Genomic DNA, 18,899 nt, shown 5'->3' on the forward strand with positions numbered 1-18,899 from the left:
CAATTGACTATCTTACCTGGTAAGGATTATACCCTTGCATCATTGGCATTTGTCCACCTTGAGGTCGGTTGAATGAACCACCTTGACCATAACCAGCATTTGATGGTGCCTGCATGTTAGGCATGTTGCCTGGAAAGCCTCCAATAGGAGGCCCTCCACTATTGGGCATGGATCCTGAATGCATTTGATTCATGCCAACATAGGGACCTTGTGGCATAGGAGGCCCCATCTGATTCATTGCACCTTGCATCCCCTACAAGCATAGCATAATTTGCTGAGATATCAATATAATAAATGACAGCTTAATAGTAACAGCCTATTGAAACAATTATCTATAACGTCTAATAGTTGACTAGATGCTTAATTTTCAGGGCCACAGCAACTGACATGCACATTCGTTGATAAAAAAATAAATCTTATGTGGTACAAATATACATGCAGATAGCTTCAATCACATATACTACTTCTGTACTTTCATGCATAATGTAGTTCTTAAATTATTGTTATTTAGAATGTACTATGCAGAATATAAATAAATTGATTCTGAATCTCTTCACTTAATGGTGACCCCAAAAAAAATGTTGCAGTCCACCACAAATCAACATACAACTAATAAGAAAATAGTGATTGCATGCACCTTTGCCTCGCTAGTGCATAGAACATGTATTTCCTCCACCCCAGGAAGATATACCAATTTTCATTTTTTTTCTTTTTCAAAATAACAATTGCAAAACCTTGTACTTTTGAGTGATTCTTATAACAAAAACAAGGTGAAAAATGAAATCTTCCCTACTAATTCCCATATTAAAAAAAAAATCAAAAAAAGCTTCACAAAATTCATACCATAGGACCTGACATTGGCTTTGGATGAGATGGAGGCACCGAAGAAATCATTGGCATGGATCCGGCCATTCCAAGAGGGGGCATTTGGTTGGGGGGCGAGGCATATGTGGATGAGGGAGCATGGGTGAATGGGAAGGATGTTGTAGCTGTGGCATATTTGGATGCATAGGAATTGGACCCATCTGATGTGGCATTCCCTGGTGTTGATGTTGTGGCATCTGCTGAGGATTCTGCTGGTACGGTTGCTGTTGATTGGACGCAAGAAGAGAAGGATGTGGACCTGGGGGAAGAGGAGGGGCACCCATTGATACTGGATGAGATTGCTGGTCTCCCTGAGGTGTATCAAGCGAAGGAATGGCCAGGGGCATTGCAACTCCAACACCTGGAATTGTACCCTCATTTCGAGTCAACCCAGGGGCAAATGGTCCTGGGGTTGTTGGACCCTCAGGTACAGGAAAATTACCACCAACTCGACCAGCTACAGGAGTTTGCTCAGCATATCCTGTTTGAGTAAATATTCAATATATTAAGATGTTTCTTAACAGCCTTCCACTGCTAGGCATTTTTTTCCACTCTGGATCAACTTTAACAATGACAAGGCGTTTGGTTGATTTTATATCATGAGAAATTCTGCTAATCATCAGACCCCACAGTGTAACAATAATTGATAGGAACAAGTAAAACCAAAATGTTTTAACATTTATGAGAAGCAAAGGAATCATCTGCTGCTTCTTTTGCCTTATAAGAAATGGACAAACCTTGCATACCCATGTTAAATCTATCACGACCAGTGTCTCCTGGCCTATTCCGACACCAAAACTTTGTTGTGTGATCACTGCTACCACTGCAAGGAAAGAAAGGGGAATTCAAACATTATTTCTAAGGCACCAAGAAAGCACAACTGCAACATCCAAGTTTGACATTGTACATGGGCACTTCCTGTACTTGGAGGGAACATTACATTCTTTCAAACATTACATTTCTTTTCCATTATTTCCTTCGGAAGACTATTTTCAAAACCATCTTTAAAACAGCAAAACAATGCTACAGACAGTGTGTATAACTATAGACAGAAAGGCCGGGATGTCAAAACAACAGCTTCAAAAAAAACAAGAGGGAGGAAGCAAGGGATCAAGAATCAACAGAAGATAATCCAGAGAGGAAGATCAGTTCACCTGCAGAGAGATATCCGATAGGATGCCATGCAAGGTCCCACACATTATTATCATGAGCATTTGGAATTTCAATTTGCGGTGTATCATGCCTGTACAATAGTCACAATAACCAACTAAATCCATATTTCAGATAACAAAAACAGAATACTTTTAGACATTCACAGAAAAGAATTAATCATAAAGAATTTTTATCTTATATATATATATATATTCTGAGTGGTGCAAATATTTTCCTTCTGTTATCCTGTCCATACCTATATAATTCAAAGATTTCCTTGCATATGGATATTCATTGTGCAGAATAGTTGAAATATGGATCACATATTACTTTTACTTTATCAGAGTATGTAGTAGCAGATTATTAATTAAAAGCTAGAAAATCCAACATGCTTCTAACAGAAATATTTCACAGACACGAGCACAACACATTTTGGACATATATCTTTTCTGGCTTTGACATACTTGAGGGTTTGAACAAGAGCGTGATACTAAATGGAATTGGCTCAGAAAATGTAAGGAAGTTTGTATCATTTGGCAATGAGAAAAAACAGCAAAGAAATATTCCAAAGGACCCTTGCTTTCCTGCTTCCTGACTTCATAATTTCTCAATTGTTCATATCTAACACCCTCTGTTGTATCTTTTTCCTGCTAACTAACTAATTATTTCTCCAACTATCAGAGTGCAAAAATTTGTTCTAATTTCTATAGCTAACTGAGTGTGAGAGTCAACAAGATTCTTTTTTTTTTTTTTTGGAAAGCACAATAAGGATTCTTATATACAGAGAAAAGAGAGGATTTAGGGAGTTAGGAGAAATAGGAAGAGAACAGGGCCTATAAATACCATAACAGTGAGTTATATCTATCATCATCTAACAGTAATATCTCATTGTCACTCCAAGTTTGATCTGAAGGATGCCATTGAATAATACAAGTTCATTTTTATTTATCCTATTTATCTGTACCCTATTACTTGCCCAGTTTACTGATATTCATTTGTTAGAGAAACAGAACAACCAAAAGATAAATAAATATATACTTAACCATTTTGAAAATTCTTCTCGTGATAATTTAATTGCAACTCATCACGACGCTCCAACTAGATTTATCTTTGGTAAATCACAAATAGCTGAGCCTTCTCAGCTAAATTTTCAGATTTATTTTACTGGCTAGGATCATAAAATAAAGTTTCTATATTTGACAGATAGGTTGCCTCTGCAAAACGAATAGATAGAATTCAACTGAAATTTTTTTTTAAGCACACTTTTGAAAGTCAGTTACAAAAACACCAAAGATGATGAAAGAAACACTTAATATAATGTGAAAGAGAAGTATAAACAGCAAGAGAGATGAATTTACCCAACAAGCCAATGGAATATTGCACCATCGTAACTTCCACTGACAAAGTACTCTTCATGAAACGGATGCCACGCCAAAGCTTCAAACAGTAGGAAAATATAGAAGTAAGTTCGATTTTTTTTCATTTTTACATCATCCTACTCCCTATCAATGCTACAACACCTAGAAGCTTAACAAACCACATTAACCACGGAATCGGCAATTTAGATGAAGTTGTGCAAGAGATTTTTTTCTTTTTTTTGGGGGTGGTTTGGGGGGAGGGGTTGATGTAATGAAATATATTCATGAGTATGAGATTAATTTTCATATTTAAGGGACTGTTTGTGATTTAAGTCACGCAAAAAGATGTGATCCACAAATAGTCATCATTTAGCAACCATCAGTTGCTATACTGATTAATGAAATAAAAAATTCTAGATCACATTTAACCTATCCCTAGAAAATAAAATTTGCTGCCCAGTAACTGCTGCTAAAAGAGAAACGCATACCAGTTACATCCTTCCGATGTCCACGGAAAGATTCAAGCTCCTTCATAGCCCTTATGTCATAAAGCTGCAAATACAGAGGATAAAATGATTAAAAAAAGGGAGATCAATACGCAAAGAAACCTCCAACATTAATTCCTAAAATGTTAGTTATTTAACAATTAGTGGCAAGTAAACACCTAATTAATTTGAAAAATAGTTACCAACCTTTATTATTTGATCCTTTGAGGCTGTCAGCACCCAGTTGCCATTTTGATTCCATTTGACACAGAGTACAGTACTTTTATGGCCGTGACTGCATCACACAAGAATGAATAAAAAACGTGGACAAGCATTTGGAAATTGGAACCTTGGATATCAGTAAACACTTTTACACTCACAATGAGCAAAGCTCTCTTCCTGTTTTAGCATCCCAGAGTTTTACAAGCTGGTCCTTGCCACCTGTATTTGGAATACCAAACGGGAATGGGATTCACCATTCATTCGCACTAATGAATATCATAATCTCAAGAAATTTTATAAGGGATATATTTAAAACACCTGATACTAATAGAGATTTTGTAGGATGCCAGTCAACACTCTTAACATCCCAACCATGGCCTGCCTGAGTTCAAATGCCACATGACCAACTTAGGTTAGTTCATTAAAAAGAGAACAAAAATTACATGAGCTTCGCCAACTGATTATCATAACGAAACATGCATACCACACCTTGACTAGGTCCATCAAATTTATTTATAAAATGGAAAAATACTAAAGTAATAATTGAGCGATAGGAATAATTGAGTGAATTGCAATCCTTTACAACAGCATTATCAAGTTTACAGAACTAACGTAACTGATGTGGATAAATGAAAATTTCACCCCATACATATCATTCAGCATTTTCAACTTTAAAAAGATTTAATTGATACATATCACAACTGACGTACAATAATACCCTTGATGGGGATTCACCGAGACATATGGTAAATTGAGTTTTGTAACAAAGTACAAAATTGAATTTCTTTTTAAATAACGGTGACATCTTATGGTATAAAAATATTTGAAATAACCTCTCTTTTATTTACAACCAAAGCACATTACCAGTTAAAGAACGCTCTTCTTGACATCTTGCAAAATCCCATACTTTAACTGTGGTATCATCAGAGCACGAACAGAACTTTAAATCTGTTCTACAGAAACTGTATAAAAGAGTTATTGCAGCTTTCTTCATCAAACTACTAAAATCTTTGTATCTCTCCCCAAAAAGAACATGCATTTTACCTTAAGTCACGGACTGATTCCTTATGAGCAGATTTGTTGGCTTTAACATTATTCATGTTGTTCTGCCAATATCTAGAAAAGTATCCAGACATAATCAGATTCATTTTTTAGAAAACATACTTAAACAAAATACAAAACGATGCTTAGCAACAACCACACAACATAATAAAGTATGTATCTACTTTATTGCACCACCATCATCACCCGAGACCATCCAGTTGTCATTGTGACTCCAAACCATGGATCTAATTGCTTGGTCGTGAGCCTGCAAATATTCCATAATCCACCTTGAGTTATTGCATTATGAAGCTAATGATGTTTAAAACAATGATGTGGCAACTGACAACAATACTTAAGGCTTTGTACCTGAAGAATCATTTCAAAATTAAAAGATTGTCCATTCCAGAGGGTAAATTCACCAGTCTGAGAACCTGTGATAAGACGCCGACCCGTTGGAGTCCACTTTGCAAGATTTAAAGAAAAAACATAAAGAAAAAGCGTAATCAGTCAAATCCAATGAAAAGGCATAAACAGCAATTTAAAATTTGGTTTACTAAACTCGTTGCCAATGTAATACTAGAGACAAAGGTCCAGCTTAAACCCAATCATGACACCACATTTATTCCAATAGCAACAAAATAACAAGAAAACGTAGAACTCATATATACATAGAGATAACAAACATTCAAATGCAAAGGTTAAGATATTTCGTACAACTAAACAATCCAAGAACCACTTTGCCCATTAACACAACCTTCATCCAACAAAGTTGGGTTACCTGATCTTAAAATCACTAGAGGATCACAATTAAATTTTCAATCTACAATTTTCTGATGGCCAGACAAGACCACAAAGGAATTATCTATAGAGAAAAATATCTATACTAATCAAAATGGATCCAGCAGATCTCTAGATTGACTGTACACAATGTATAATTAAAGGTGTGGTTATACTAACATGCATATGAGCCTCGATACTTGCACCCAAATGAAAAACAAATGAACAATAGCAAATCCATCGTTACCTAATCACTAAAGAGGTCTTAAAACTACATGATGTAACTCAACTTCCATTAGATGCTAGATGATTTGAGTGTAGGTGTCCTGTTGACACTCACTGCACTAAATAATTGTACATAGAAGTTGACATTTAGTGACATTTGTTACTAAAACCTGTAACAAACTCAATCACAGAGACTGAAATACCCATTCTGTAGCTTGACCTCTCCAGTCTCCCGTATATATTCTCCTGTACACTCATTCTCAATCAAAAACATAATAATAAGAATTACATTCTGATTCATTCACACATTCACAAGATTCTCTGAGCTCTATTACAGACAACAGAAATTTGTGTCACATCAAAGAATAAATTTCAATATGAATTTTAGATCATTTCAACTTAGGAAAATGTAAAATCTGCAGCAAACTTTTGGGATTGGTATACTGTTGCAAACAAAGAAAACCCTACTATGCCACAGATACATTTCCCTAATATAACAAAACCCAAGTCAAATGAGCAGCAACTATTGCTTAGAGATGTTAGAGAAAACTGAGCAGCAAAACATAGTGTCGTATTTCTGTAAATGACAATACTCATATGAAATCAAACCAAAGAAATATTTGATGTCAACTTACCACAACCCTGTTAATTGGACATCGATTTTTATTTAAAGAGGTATGAACAAACTTGGCAGCAAAGCTGGTAGATGGATTGTCCGGGTACCCAGCAGCTGGCAACATCTACATTAGAAATAGTAGCACTATGATTTGAGTGAAACAAGTAGATCATAATTAATTGCTTATTTATAGTTAAAATTATAATTGTTACAAAGACATGGATAATAGCAAGCAAACAAAATACAGATAATAAAAAGAATCACAAAAGTTAAAAAACAAAAAAGCTCACTGACATCAATTGCTGCGGCTGGGGTAGGTTGCAATACCGTCCTATCCCTCGAATCCCTCTGCCACATTCGAACCTACAGGCACAATTACATTACTAACAAGTTTCCAAGACAGACATAAATAATAATCCAGCAAGGAGATGAACACTGATTAAACCTTCATGCCATACAATGCACCTAGCACTGGCAAGCACCAACATGAACAGATAAAATCAACACCTTGAAAAAATAAGCATTACCTGCATATACCGCACGACGGTGCTTGTGTAATCAACTGCTTTCCGTTGAGTAAGCTTTCTTATCCTTTTTGCACCGTGACTATCGCCATGACCTGCAATAGTTAATTTGCACAATAAATCAGAGTAAGCCATCAAAATCTAAACAAAATTCATAAAATAAATAGCATACATTTTATTAATTAATTATATTAACGTAATTATATTATAGTTATAATTATAACAATAAGCAGCAACATTAGCAAAGAAAGTTGCAGAGGATACCGTCGTAGTGAGGAGGAGGGCCTCCGGGAGCGGGGTGGTGAAATTCAGTGGAGGAACCAGCAGAAGGCTGACGCATCATCTGCGGAGGAGGCGGGGGTCCACGGTGGAAATCAGGACCTGGCTGCTGCTGCTGCTGCGGCGGCGGCGGCGGCGGAGGCTGTTGGTGGTGGAAATGCGGCGGTTGCTGAGGCTGAGGCTGAGGCTGAGGCTGCTGATGGTGGTGGTGGTGAGGGTCGTTGTACATCATCGTGAATACTGGGGAGCAATGGAGGAGAGAGAAGAATGGAATTGAGTGTTGGGGAGCGGGGAAGAGCAAAAACCCTAAACCCCCAAATTTTATTTTCTTTATTTCTTTGTTTTTTATTTCTCAGTTGCTGATGTAGCCGTGGTGGGAACGAAGAAGAAGGGTACAACTTGAAATTAAAACGACGTCGTTTAAGTTTGCTCGCATTCTCTCCTCGAATGTGTAATTGAGATTATTGCAGAAAATTCATTTTTTTGGTGACTGAACATAACACAAAGAAAAAACACCTAAGAGAAAGAGTAACACTCCTCTCTAATAATAATGTCTAAATTATTAGGTGGTTGTAACCACTCTAGGTACACCTGCTTGTTTAAAGCAGCAGTCTTAGCCATTAAATCAGCCGCTCTGTTTGCTGTACGCTGGATGAGCACTAAAGTAGCTGTCCAATTGCGCTGAAGCATCTTTTTGATTTTGCCAAGCAGATCAGAGTCATTCGTAATCATGCTGGTTGTGCCTCGCGAAACAAGAAGAAATGCATCAAGATTATCAGTTTCACATATGACCTCTTTACACTCGCAATCCCAAGCCATAACAAGCCCTCTCCAAATAGCATGAAGCTCACAAGAGAGAACACTAGAAAGAAGTATACTGGCAGAACAACCTTTCATCCAAATTCCCATGCTGTCTCTAATAATACATCCAAAGCCCGCTAATTGCCCATTTTCAAAAACGCTTGCATCGCAGTTCACTTTACAGACATTCATTGGAGGTGGTTCCCAGTTATATTGCAAAGAGGAAGGAATAATATGTTTTTGGTTGGTAACAACCTTAGAGAAATCGCGAGCAGCATGTTGAACTAAGTGAACAATTTTCTCCTTACTCCATGGATCATCTTGATGGAAGATGTCATTGTTCCTATCCCTCCAAATCCACCAAAAGGCCGCTGCAAAGAGAAACTCATTTTTGTTGAGGTTAGAACGAATCCAAGACACAAAATCCAAACTAGAGTCCTCAGCGGTCATTCCCAAATTTAAGCTAATCCAAATCTGACGAGCTTTTTGGCAAGTCCTAAAGCAGTGGTTAATATCCTCTAGAGCAAGATAACATCGCTGACAAAAATCAGAAGTAGCAAGACCTCTTTGAAACCGGTAACTAGCTGTGGGAACTCCGTTGTTGAGACAAAGTCAGAGCAGACACTTTATCTTCTCCGGTATTCTCAAGCGCCAAAGCCAAAGCCAATTTTCATTATCGTTCCAGCCAAATTTCTTCTTCAATAGCCATTCATACCCGCTTTTAGTCGAGTAGGTGAAAGTATTTGAGTTTGTCCAAAACCAACCTGTTTTATCTCCTGCCTGCTTGATAGGATCAAAGAGCATCAAATCAAGTTTAACTTCTTCCGGAATCATTGTGCAAAGAATATCCCACCGCCAATGTCCATGGTACCAGACATCTTCTAGCTTCAAGTGAGAATCAGAGATGTGCACAAAAGGAACCAAAGGAGCTAGTGTTCCACATGGTCGCCAAGCATGATACCAAAAGGATTGGGACATCCTGCCTGTACACCAATCAAAACCATCACGAAGCTTTTCTATTGTCTTATAAATCGCTCGCCAAGTGCTTGAAACATTATTAGAAAAACTGGATGAAAAGCAAGACCTCCCAGATAAATATTTTGCCAACATAATTCTTACCCAAAGCTTATCATTATTATGCAGTAATTGCCAAACAAGCTTTCCTAATAAAGCAAAATTTACACACTGGGTATCTCTAATTCCCAAGCTTCCATATTTTCTTGGAGTGACAACTTTGCTCCACTTGACATAATTTAAGCATCGCTCCCCCACCTTTCCCTTCCACAAGAATTGTCTAAGCACAGAATCAATCTTTTGACAAATCGAAGTAGGAAAAAGAGTCACTTACATCTGATAAATAGGAAGAGAAGAAGCAACAGATTTAATTAAGCAAAGCCTGCCTGCTCTGTTAAGGAGCCGACCTTTCCAACTAGCCAGCCTATTCTTGATCTTCTCTAAAGAGTCCGAAAAAATAGACCTAGCAGCTCGAGGATGGTTAAGGTTCACCCCCAAGTAGTTGCCTAAGTCACTAGTAAAAGGAATATGAGAAACACCAGACAACATTTCCTTCCTTCTATTAGAAATATTTCTAGAACAAATAGCTTTAGATTTTTCAATGTTAACCTTCATACCTGAAGCTTTGCAGAACAACTCCAAGGTGTGCACAACATTCTGAACTTGATTTTTCTTCGCTTTACAAAAAAGGAGGAGGTCATCTGCAAACATCAAGTGAGAAACTCTAGGTCCTCCTCTAGAAACAGCCACACCATCCCAAATACCCTCGTCAACTTGTTTGGAAATGAAGCACGCCAATCTCTCCATGCACAAAACAAATAAATAAGGAGAAATTGGATCTCCTTGCCTGAGCCCTCTGCGAGGTTGGAAGCTGTCTAATCTATTCCCATTCCAAAGGATGGAAAGATTTGAAGCCTGAATACAATTCATTACAAGCCGAATAATTAGAGAAGGAAAGCCAAAAGATTCAAGAGTGTGCTCAAGAAAATTCCAATCAACTCTATCATAAGCCTTTTCTAAATCAATCTTAAAAGTCATAGCTCCTTTTCTAGACTTTGTCCGCTTAAGAAAGTGAAGAACTTCTTGGGCCACAATAATATTATCAGGCGCTCCTCTACCATGTATAAACCCTCCCTGAGTTGGGCTAACAATCTCATCCAAAAAAGGTCGTAATCTATTAACCAGCACTTTAGTCACTAGCTTATAAATTACATTACAAAGGCTTATTGGCCGAAAATCCTTCAATCTAGTTGGAGGGTCGCATTTAGGGATAAGAACAATCAAAGTTTCCAACAAAGAATGGCTTAAAGTCTCCCCTAAGAATGCTTTCTGAACAGTACGCCACACCTCATGACCCACCACATCCCAATATTTCTTGAAGAAAAAAACTTGAAAACCATCCGGCCCAGGAGCTTTGAACGAGCTCATATTATCCAGAGCTTCTTTAACCTCCAACATTGTTACTGGTTTAGACAAATTATCACAAGCATCCTGGCTAAGAGATGGCATAGGAATTTCTCCCATGCAATTAACCTCAACAGGCTCAGTAGAGCAAAAAATATTTTTGAAAAAATGAACGACCTCTCTTTGCAAAACTTCCGGATCATTAGACCAGGACCCATCACTGACCAGCAACCCATGAACCTTGTTAGATTTTCTTCTAATGATGGTTTGCATATGGAAAAAGCTAGTATTTCTATCACCATACCGAACCCATTGATCTCTTGACTTCTGGTACCAAAGCAATTATTCCTGGGCCAAAACTAGATTATACTCAGCTCTCAATTCTTCCTCTTTGTGCTTCAAAATCGGATCATCGTCAGCCTCCATTTTTTGTTGAATACAATTCAAATAAGCCTCCAATTCCCTCTTTTTAATAAAAATATTGCCGAAGACCGTAGAGTTGAATTCCAACGAAGCTTCTTGAACCCCCAACAACTTCCTATGGATGCCAAAGTCTGTACTATTCCAAGATTTCTGAACAATGGCCTTGTAATCAGGATGCGTTGCCCATGCCGCTTGGAATCTAAAAGGCCGGTTTTCTTTCTTGATAGGAACTTCTTGACATCGGATAAGTAGGGGACAATGATCAGAGTGGGAACGGCTGAGAACTTCAACAAAAGCTTCTGGAAAAAGAAGACGTCATTCTGCAGTACAGCAAGCTCTATCTAATCTCTTTGCAATTTCTCTGTTTCCTTAAATTTTACGGAACCAAGTAAACCGTCTTCCAGAGGTTGTCAGATCAAAAAGACCACAAGAATCTAGAGTACTTGCAAAGACACTACTGCGAGTCGAATAGTAATTACCCCCCTTCACCTCATGAACACTCAAAATATCATTAAAATCCCCAACCACCACCCATGGGTCCTGAATGCACAAACCAATATCAAGCAGATGACTCCATAATTCTACTCTAGTAGTGGCTTGAGGGCTGCCATAAACCGCACTGCAAATCCATCTTCGCCCACCACCATCAATTTCCAAAGTTACACATTGATTCATAGCCCAAAGAATTTTACAAGAAAATTTTAAATTAGCAGAGAGGAACCAAATTCCTCCCTTATGTCCAACAGCATCTACAATCCCTACAGGATAATAGCCTAATCTCCCCCAAAATTCTTTCATAGTTTCAAACCCAATATGAGTTTCCACCAAAATAAAAAAAGTTGGTTGAAATTTTCGTACTAACTCCTTACAGTGCACCCGAGACATCTTATTTGACGCTCCCCTTACATTCCAACTAATAATATTTAAATGGTCACAATCCATAAAAATAAATTAAATAATTGGAATTTATAATCATTCTACCTCACGTTGATGGACCCCTGTCTCCAATTGTCTTCTGGTGGACTTGCGTCGCAGAACCATCATTCTTCTGTTGAGGTTGGTTCTCCAAGTTTGTTGTTGCACTAGCTTTATCAAGCTCTTTTTGTACTCGAGAATCCGTTGACAATGCTTCAATAGGTGAGTTTTGAAGCGAAATAGGACGCTGCCTTTTGTGCCCTGCTTTAAAAAAAGGAGTACTCTGATCCTTGAAAGCCACCTGAGTTGTTCCCAAAGAGCCAAGCGTGGATGGAGGATCTTTCTTTTCCTTAGGCTCCACCTTTGCATTTGATAAAGACTTCACCTTTGCATTTGATGAGGATCCGGCATGCATTTTATTAGACCCAAAAGAAAATTCATTTATTTACTACTTATGACATTTTTTTATAATATTTATTTTCAATAATTGTTTAACAATGTCTATAAAGCAAACAAAACACGTAACTACTAACTATAACTAGAATAAGGATTCGGGTTATATATTGAAGATGAAGAAAGGTTGACATGTTATGATAATGGGTTAATTTTAAATTACGTGTAAATGGTCAAAATGGTCCTTAGAGCACCTCCAATGGTGAGTTTCTCTTTGACTTTTTTTTGATATATAGGAACTCTAACCATTGGAGGAGAGAAGAAGTGAGTTCCCGCACAAAGATCAAGGTAAGGGGGTCCCTCTAGGCAGGGACTCAAATTAACCAATAATAACTTGCTATTTGGCAAGTTATTATAAAAAAATAATAATATAAAATTTGAAATAATTAAATAATTAAATAATAATTAAATTAATAATAATTATAATAAAAATTATATTAAATAATTATATTTTTATTTAATTAATAATTTATATTAATTATTTATATTATAATTAATATTGAATATTATTTATATTATTATATTAAATTATAATTAATTAAATTTACTTACATTAAAAAATAAATTTAATTTTTATACCTTATAAAATAATTTTTAGTTGAATTGGTTATTTTTATTTTTAAAATTTAAAATGCTAATGATATTATTAAAATTAGCAGTTGTAAACACAAAACTATAAATTAGTATAATCTCGAATTATATATTGTATATTATTATTATATATGAATTTATTTAATATTAATATCTTTTAATAATGAATTATTTTTAAATTTATAAATTTAAATAATATTATTGAAAAAAATTAATTATATTAATTTTAAGTATTTTAATTAATTAATTAAGTGGGACCACAATAGGGACTAAAGTTAGTTCCTCCTAATGGAGAAGAGAGAGATGCTTTGAGTTCCTATTTATTGTTTATGACGCAAAAGCTGATGTGGAGTTACTTTTTATGACAGGTGGGTCATAAACAGGAACTGGGATGAGTTCCCTACTGGAGATGGTCTAAAAGATCATACGATTTTTAATTTAATTTTCGAAAGATTTTTTTAATCAAATTCATCTCCGAAAAAGCCAGTTAATCGCGTTAATTTTTTTGTCAACTTCCTCGCTAACGCTATTAACAAAAACTGCCGTAGCACATTACGGATACACGTTAGCATATAAAAACAATGTTGTTTTAAGTGTGAACAGTCATCATCAAAACGGCACCATATAGAATGGGTAGGAAGTCAAAATGCTTAACTCCTCATACTTCAAACACACTTGTATTCACTCTCAGTAAAAAAATCCCCTATTCTTCGTTGCTCTCTAAACCCAGCAACCAAGCTCCGTAGAAGACGACAAAGACTGGATTCCGAAGCACAATCATACGGCGGGTGCCGTGTGTGTCTTCTCCGTCAGGTTCTTATTTCGCAAACAAAATAGAAAAGAAGGCAGCATTGTCGGCGTACTGCAAGGTATGAAAACCTTTTTTTTAACCTATATCCTATATTTGATTATAAAAGAGAGACTGAAATTCAGCTAGTTGTATTTTACTTGAATGAAATGTTGTTCGATTTTGTCCTAGTGATTTGGTTTGCAATGGAGCATGTGTTTGTTTTTTCCATGTTGATAGTGATATGTTTGTTGTGGTGAATAACTTCTTTTTGAATGTGTTTAGGTTCGATTTTATAGATGGTTTATGGTTTAGTGTTGTTATTTTTGGAATTTGGTTAAGGTTTATGAACTGTGATTGCCGGAGGTAAACATGCATTAGGCTACGTTTTTAAAAACCGAATTAATAGAATATATTGTTTCCAATTATGTACTGCAAAGAATATGAATGCTAATTTTCTGAATTTGAAATTATGTTTACAAATACCTCAATTTTTTTCCAATTACCTATATTGATCTACTTGCCAAGAATAAAATCATGCATTGTCATGAGATAAAATTGTTCACTTTCTAAGTAGCATGAAAAACAACCAGCCCCTGTCCTGCCCCCAATTAAGCTTAAGCCAGGAAGGGCAATAACAAAGAGGAGAAAAGACAAGAATGAAGGCCTTTTCGGCACAAGGTCAAAGATGAAGCGAAAATACAATCCCATCAGATGCATGTTCTGTAGTGAAGTTGGTCATTACAAGAAAACTTGTAAAAAGAAGAAACAGATGGAGGCTGAGAAACAAGCAAGGCGAATGTAGTTGCAACTTGCAGTTGTTCCTACTGCTCCCCCTCTATCTAATGCTGCCCCTGCCCAAGTACTGAGTCACCCGCAGCCAAGCAGAACGCTCCAATTGAGCTTGTGTTTAGCCAGATAGATGCCTACCCATAAACACAGCACACACAAAACTCACAACATGTTGCATTTGTAACTTGAAAAAATTAAATGTTATTGTTTATATTTGTAACTGAAATTGTTTTTTGAATGTTGGATGAAATTCTTGCTGAAATTATGCAGGAAACAGTTGCAAGGCCATCAAAACTGAAAGTTGTCAAAGGAAGAGCCAGAGGAAATACCTCTCCCCAAGTTGTTGCAACATCAACAGCTTCTCTTTCTGCTGAAACCATTAGGGGAATTAGCTCTGCCATTGCCAAGAGACTTACAATATACTTTCTACTCAAATCTGACTTCTGCTTTCAAACTCCCCATTCTCCATGCAATATTTACTTTTCACTCATTATGATTGCTCTCTACTTCTGCATCAGTTTCTACATCTCCATTTCTTCCATCATATTCATCTTCATCCACCCACTTGAAGAAGTTGCGATGATTGTCCTTCTGTAGAAATTTAAAGAATCTTATAATTGAAAATCCCCACAACTAGTAAGAATATTGAAGATAAAGAAATTTATGAGAACAACTCATCCGATATCTTGGACATGTATGGAACCATCTATCTGAGTTCTCTAAAGTTCCAGATTTCTTAATCAACGTCTTCAGCTCACAATGACATATAAGGTCTTCATTCTTTCTCTTTCTTCACATAAACGAGCTAGACTCATAGCTACCAATTGAGTGACAAGATACCCCTCCACAATGACCTTCGTTTCCACCACCTATCATGCCGACGACCTCCAATATTGGTCTCTGAACCTCACCAACTTAACTCCAACGAAAGGGGACATATATGCACTATGATGGAATTAAGGTTTATTAGTTAGGGATTAATTTGACACAATTTCGTAAAGTAGTCGTGTTGGCAGACAACTGGAATGCATGAGGTGTGTTGACATGGATCCTAGCATGCCACGTCAGCTTCTGTTAGTGGCGTTAGCAAAGGAAGTCACGGAATGACTAATGTGACTAATTGAAAATCTTTCGAGGATGAATTTAATTAAAAAAATTTCCAGGGATTAAATTAGAGATCGCATGATCTTTCAAAGATCATTTTAACTATTTACTCGTTAAATTATTAAAAATATATCACGAAATATAAGATAAAAATAAATGTATGCATTTGTAAAAGAGATTTATAAAAACACCAAACAAACAAAAATACGAATAGAAAAACTAATGAAAATTTATGATATTTTGGAGTGAACCTAAAATTATAATTAGAAAAACTAATATCGAATTTACATTATTTTATAGTAACATATTTTTTTTGGTAGTGTTTGATTAGCATGGTTCAAACACAAACTTTTAGGTAGTATTTATTTTTAAAGATTAGAATTAAGACTGCAAGATTGAGATTTTGTATTATATTTAGTAGTATTGGAACATAAAATTTTAATTTTTTTAGTATTTTAAGAAAGTTTAGACAAAAAGAATTAAAATTTTTAAGATTATAAACTGAAATTTTAGTAATATTTTTTTAAAAAATATTTATATTTAACTTTTTGAAATTCTAAATCTACTCCTTAATTTTTATATTTATCTTAAATAAAATATAATACTTAGATATAACTCAATTCAATATATTATATTTAGAATATAATATAAAAATTTAATTTAATTTCAGCCTTTGTCTTACAATTTCAGTTTTAGTTATCCTTCTAAATATAGTTATAAAAGACACAAATATTTCACTATGTTTCGTGATGATGCAGAAAATATAGTAATCTAAATCAAATATTGATTTTACTCTTTATACTATAATCACTATTTGAGAGCTATTACTGCCATTTTCATTTTCAATTAATCTTCACATACAAGTTTTTTTGTTATACAAGTCTTACAAGTTCTCGATATCCCTTATCACTAAAACGTGCCTCTTATGGCACGTATGTTTCACGCACCTCCTTAACAGATTTCCTAATCAATCAACGCGTTAATATATAACTTCCTTTTTCGAAAGAATTTTGATTCCTTTTTTGAATTCCTTCTGCGTTTTCTTGTCTTCTCTCTTCGATCTCTTTCGTGCGTTTCTCTCTGCCTTCTCCTTCGTCGTTTACATAAGTTTTCTCTGTTCTCTTTCTTCGTTTTTTTTTTGTTTTCCATTGTTTCTAAAATTAAGCTCTGAAATCGTTTGAAAATAATGGATGATTCAACTTCATATTGTCAGCTGAATCAGAACGAAGTGGATTTTGAATTTGAATCCAATGAAGTTCATGAGTTGTGGTTTAATTCCAGTTAATAATTGAATATGAATTTGAACCCAGTTAGTAGTTTATGATTGTGCAGCTGAATAATGCGTGAACCTTTCCTGTGAAATTTGCTATTCATTGTTCCTTGTTTGAATTGAATCTAATGTACTAGTTCTGATAAATTTTCTGCATTTTATATCAGACGTTCGGATGTAAATCAGGAATATTTTGATGTATTTTAGGAAAGTTTGGGTGTATTTACAGTTTATGACTTTTCATCTCACTGAGGGTGAATTGTCTTATTGTTTTAGTTGAATTGTTTTAGTTTCTGTTTATTGATGATTCATGAATCTGATTTTTGTTACTTTTTATGATAGTTTTATAATTATATTTGCATTCTATAGTTTATGCTTGTTTTAATATGGTGTATTTTAGGTGTATTTTGCAGTAAATATGTGGTGTTGATGAGCAATTTGTACCCAAGGTTGGGATAACTTTTAACACCATTGAAGATGCTGCAAAATTCTACAAGGATTATGCGAAGGCTACAGGTTTTTCTACAAGAGTTCGGAGTACAAATAAAAGGGAAACGAAATTAAGAATCAATTGATTACATATAGCAGAGAGGGAAAATAGAAATAAAAAATATCTCCGACCGAGAAGACAAATCCCTCAGCTGGATTTGAAGTAGGGAAATCGAAAATTTTTTTATTGTTTTGAATTCAATCAAGTGGCTAAGGTGTGGTTCAATTCAGAAAAAAATGTAGCATTAGAGAAAATATTTTTCTGTATTTACAGCAAATTTGGATATAACCCGAAGATATTTGGGTGTAAGACGAATTTATTTGGGTGTATTTTTATTCTGATAAGTTCTGCATAATTCAAAACTTTTCTTCTTCCTTTTCCTTCTCCTCGTCTTCTAGTTCTTCTTTTTTTTCATCATCTTCACGATCTTCTTCCTCTTTTTTCTTTTATTCATCTTTTTTCTTTTTGTTTTACCTTCTCAAGTTTTTTCTTGTTTTACTCTCTTAACAAGAATAAAAACAAAAAAATCAAACAGAGAAGAATAAGATATACATAATGCTATAAAATTACTTGGAAGATGATGAACTTACATTCATTTAACTAAAAGAAAGAAATAAATAAGGAAAAAAGAAGAAGAAAAAAGTGCAGCATTAGACGAAATATTTTTCTATATTTGCAGCAAATTTGTGTGTATTTTAAAGAATTTTGGGTGTATTTTTATTCTGATAAGTTCTGTATAATTCAAAGCTCTTCATATTCCTCATCTTATTTCGTTTTCGTGTAATTCTTCTGGGGAGAAAAAATCAAACAAATAAGAAAAAATACATAATATTGCAAAATCAATAGAAAGTGGATGAGTGAAAAAAATGCAGCAACAACAACAATAAAAAACGACGATGAAGATGAAACACGTGACGAAACAAAGGAGAAACGCAAAAAAAAAATGAGAAGAAGAAGGAAGAGAAGTAGGAACGCAAAGGGCGCTATGAAAACCGTTGAATAGCGCGTGTTAACACACTCTTATAGGTGAGCGTGTTTTTTGTTGGGCTTTGCCCAACTTGTATCACTTGTATGCTGGGCAAGTAATACAAGTATGTTGCAAAATTTACCTTTGTTTTATGTGGAACAGAATACATATAAATAAATAAAAACCCCAGTGTTTCTGGTAGCTGCACTGATAAATGGAGACAAGTCTTATTTTTATAGAGTTGGATTCTTTGGATTGCAAGACACTTTATGGGACAATCAAGGAAGACATTACTACAAATTTTGTACTATTCAAGGTGCTGTTGGTTTTATCTTTGGTGCT

General features: G+C 35.3%; 2 protein-coding genes and 1 long non-coding RNA gene across 3 annotated transcripts; 1 reads left to right on the forward strand and 2 right to left on the reverse strand.

The window, feature by feature from the left end:
* Nucleotides 1–7: 7 nt before the first annotated feature.
* LOC112786579 (flowering time control protein FY-like) lies at nt 8–7,940 on the reverse strand. Its single transcript, XM_072230301.1, is given in 18 exon segments — nt 8–253; nt 844–936; nt 939–1,345; nt 1,602–1,694; nt 2,025–2,107; nt 3,375–3,453; nt 3,863–3,926; nt 4,067–4,154; nt 4,240–4,300; nt 4,400–4,459; nt 4,946–5,043; nt 5,126–5,197; nt 5,308–5,390; nt 5,492–5,587; nt 6,763–6,867; nt 7,038–7,106; nt 7,271–7,362; nt 7,532–7,940. Coding segments are annotated over 18 exon segments (2,136 nt in total). The 5' UTR covers nt 7,779–7,940.
* A 3,167-nt stretch (nt 7,941–11,107) lies between these two features.
* LOC140183287 (uncharacterized) lies at nt 11,108–11,986 on the reverse strand. The gene is made up of 2 exons (XM_072231325.1): nt 11,569–11,986; nt 11,108–11,487 (listed from the first exon to the last, which is right to left on the reverse strand). The coding sequence occupies exons 1-2, from the start codon at nt 11,984–11,986 to the stop codon at nt 11,108–11,110; spliced, it is 798 nt and encodes a 265-aa protein (XP_072087426.1).
* A 1,780-nt stretch (nt 11,987–13,766) lies between these two features.
* On the forward strand, nt 13,767–15,420 carry LOC140182642 (uncharacterized). Its single transcript, XR_011878618.1, has 2 exons — nt 13,767–14,016; nt 14,997–15,420. It is a non-coding gene; the product is annotated as an uncharacterized lncRNA (long non-coding RNA).
* Nucleotides 15,421–18,899: the final 3,479 nt, after the last annotated feature.

This window comes from Arachis hypogaea, chromosome 20, assembly GCF_003086295.3.
Source record: "Arachis hypogaea cultivar Tifrunner chromosome 20, arahy.Tifrunner.gnm2.J5K5, whole genome shotgun sequence".
NCBI lineage: Eukaryota > Viridiplantae > Streptophyta > Magnoliopsida > Fabales > Fabaceae > Arachis > Arachis hypogaea.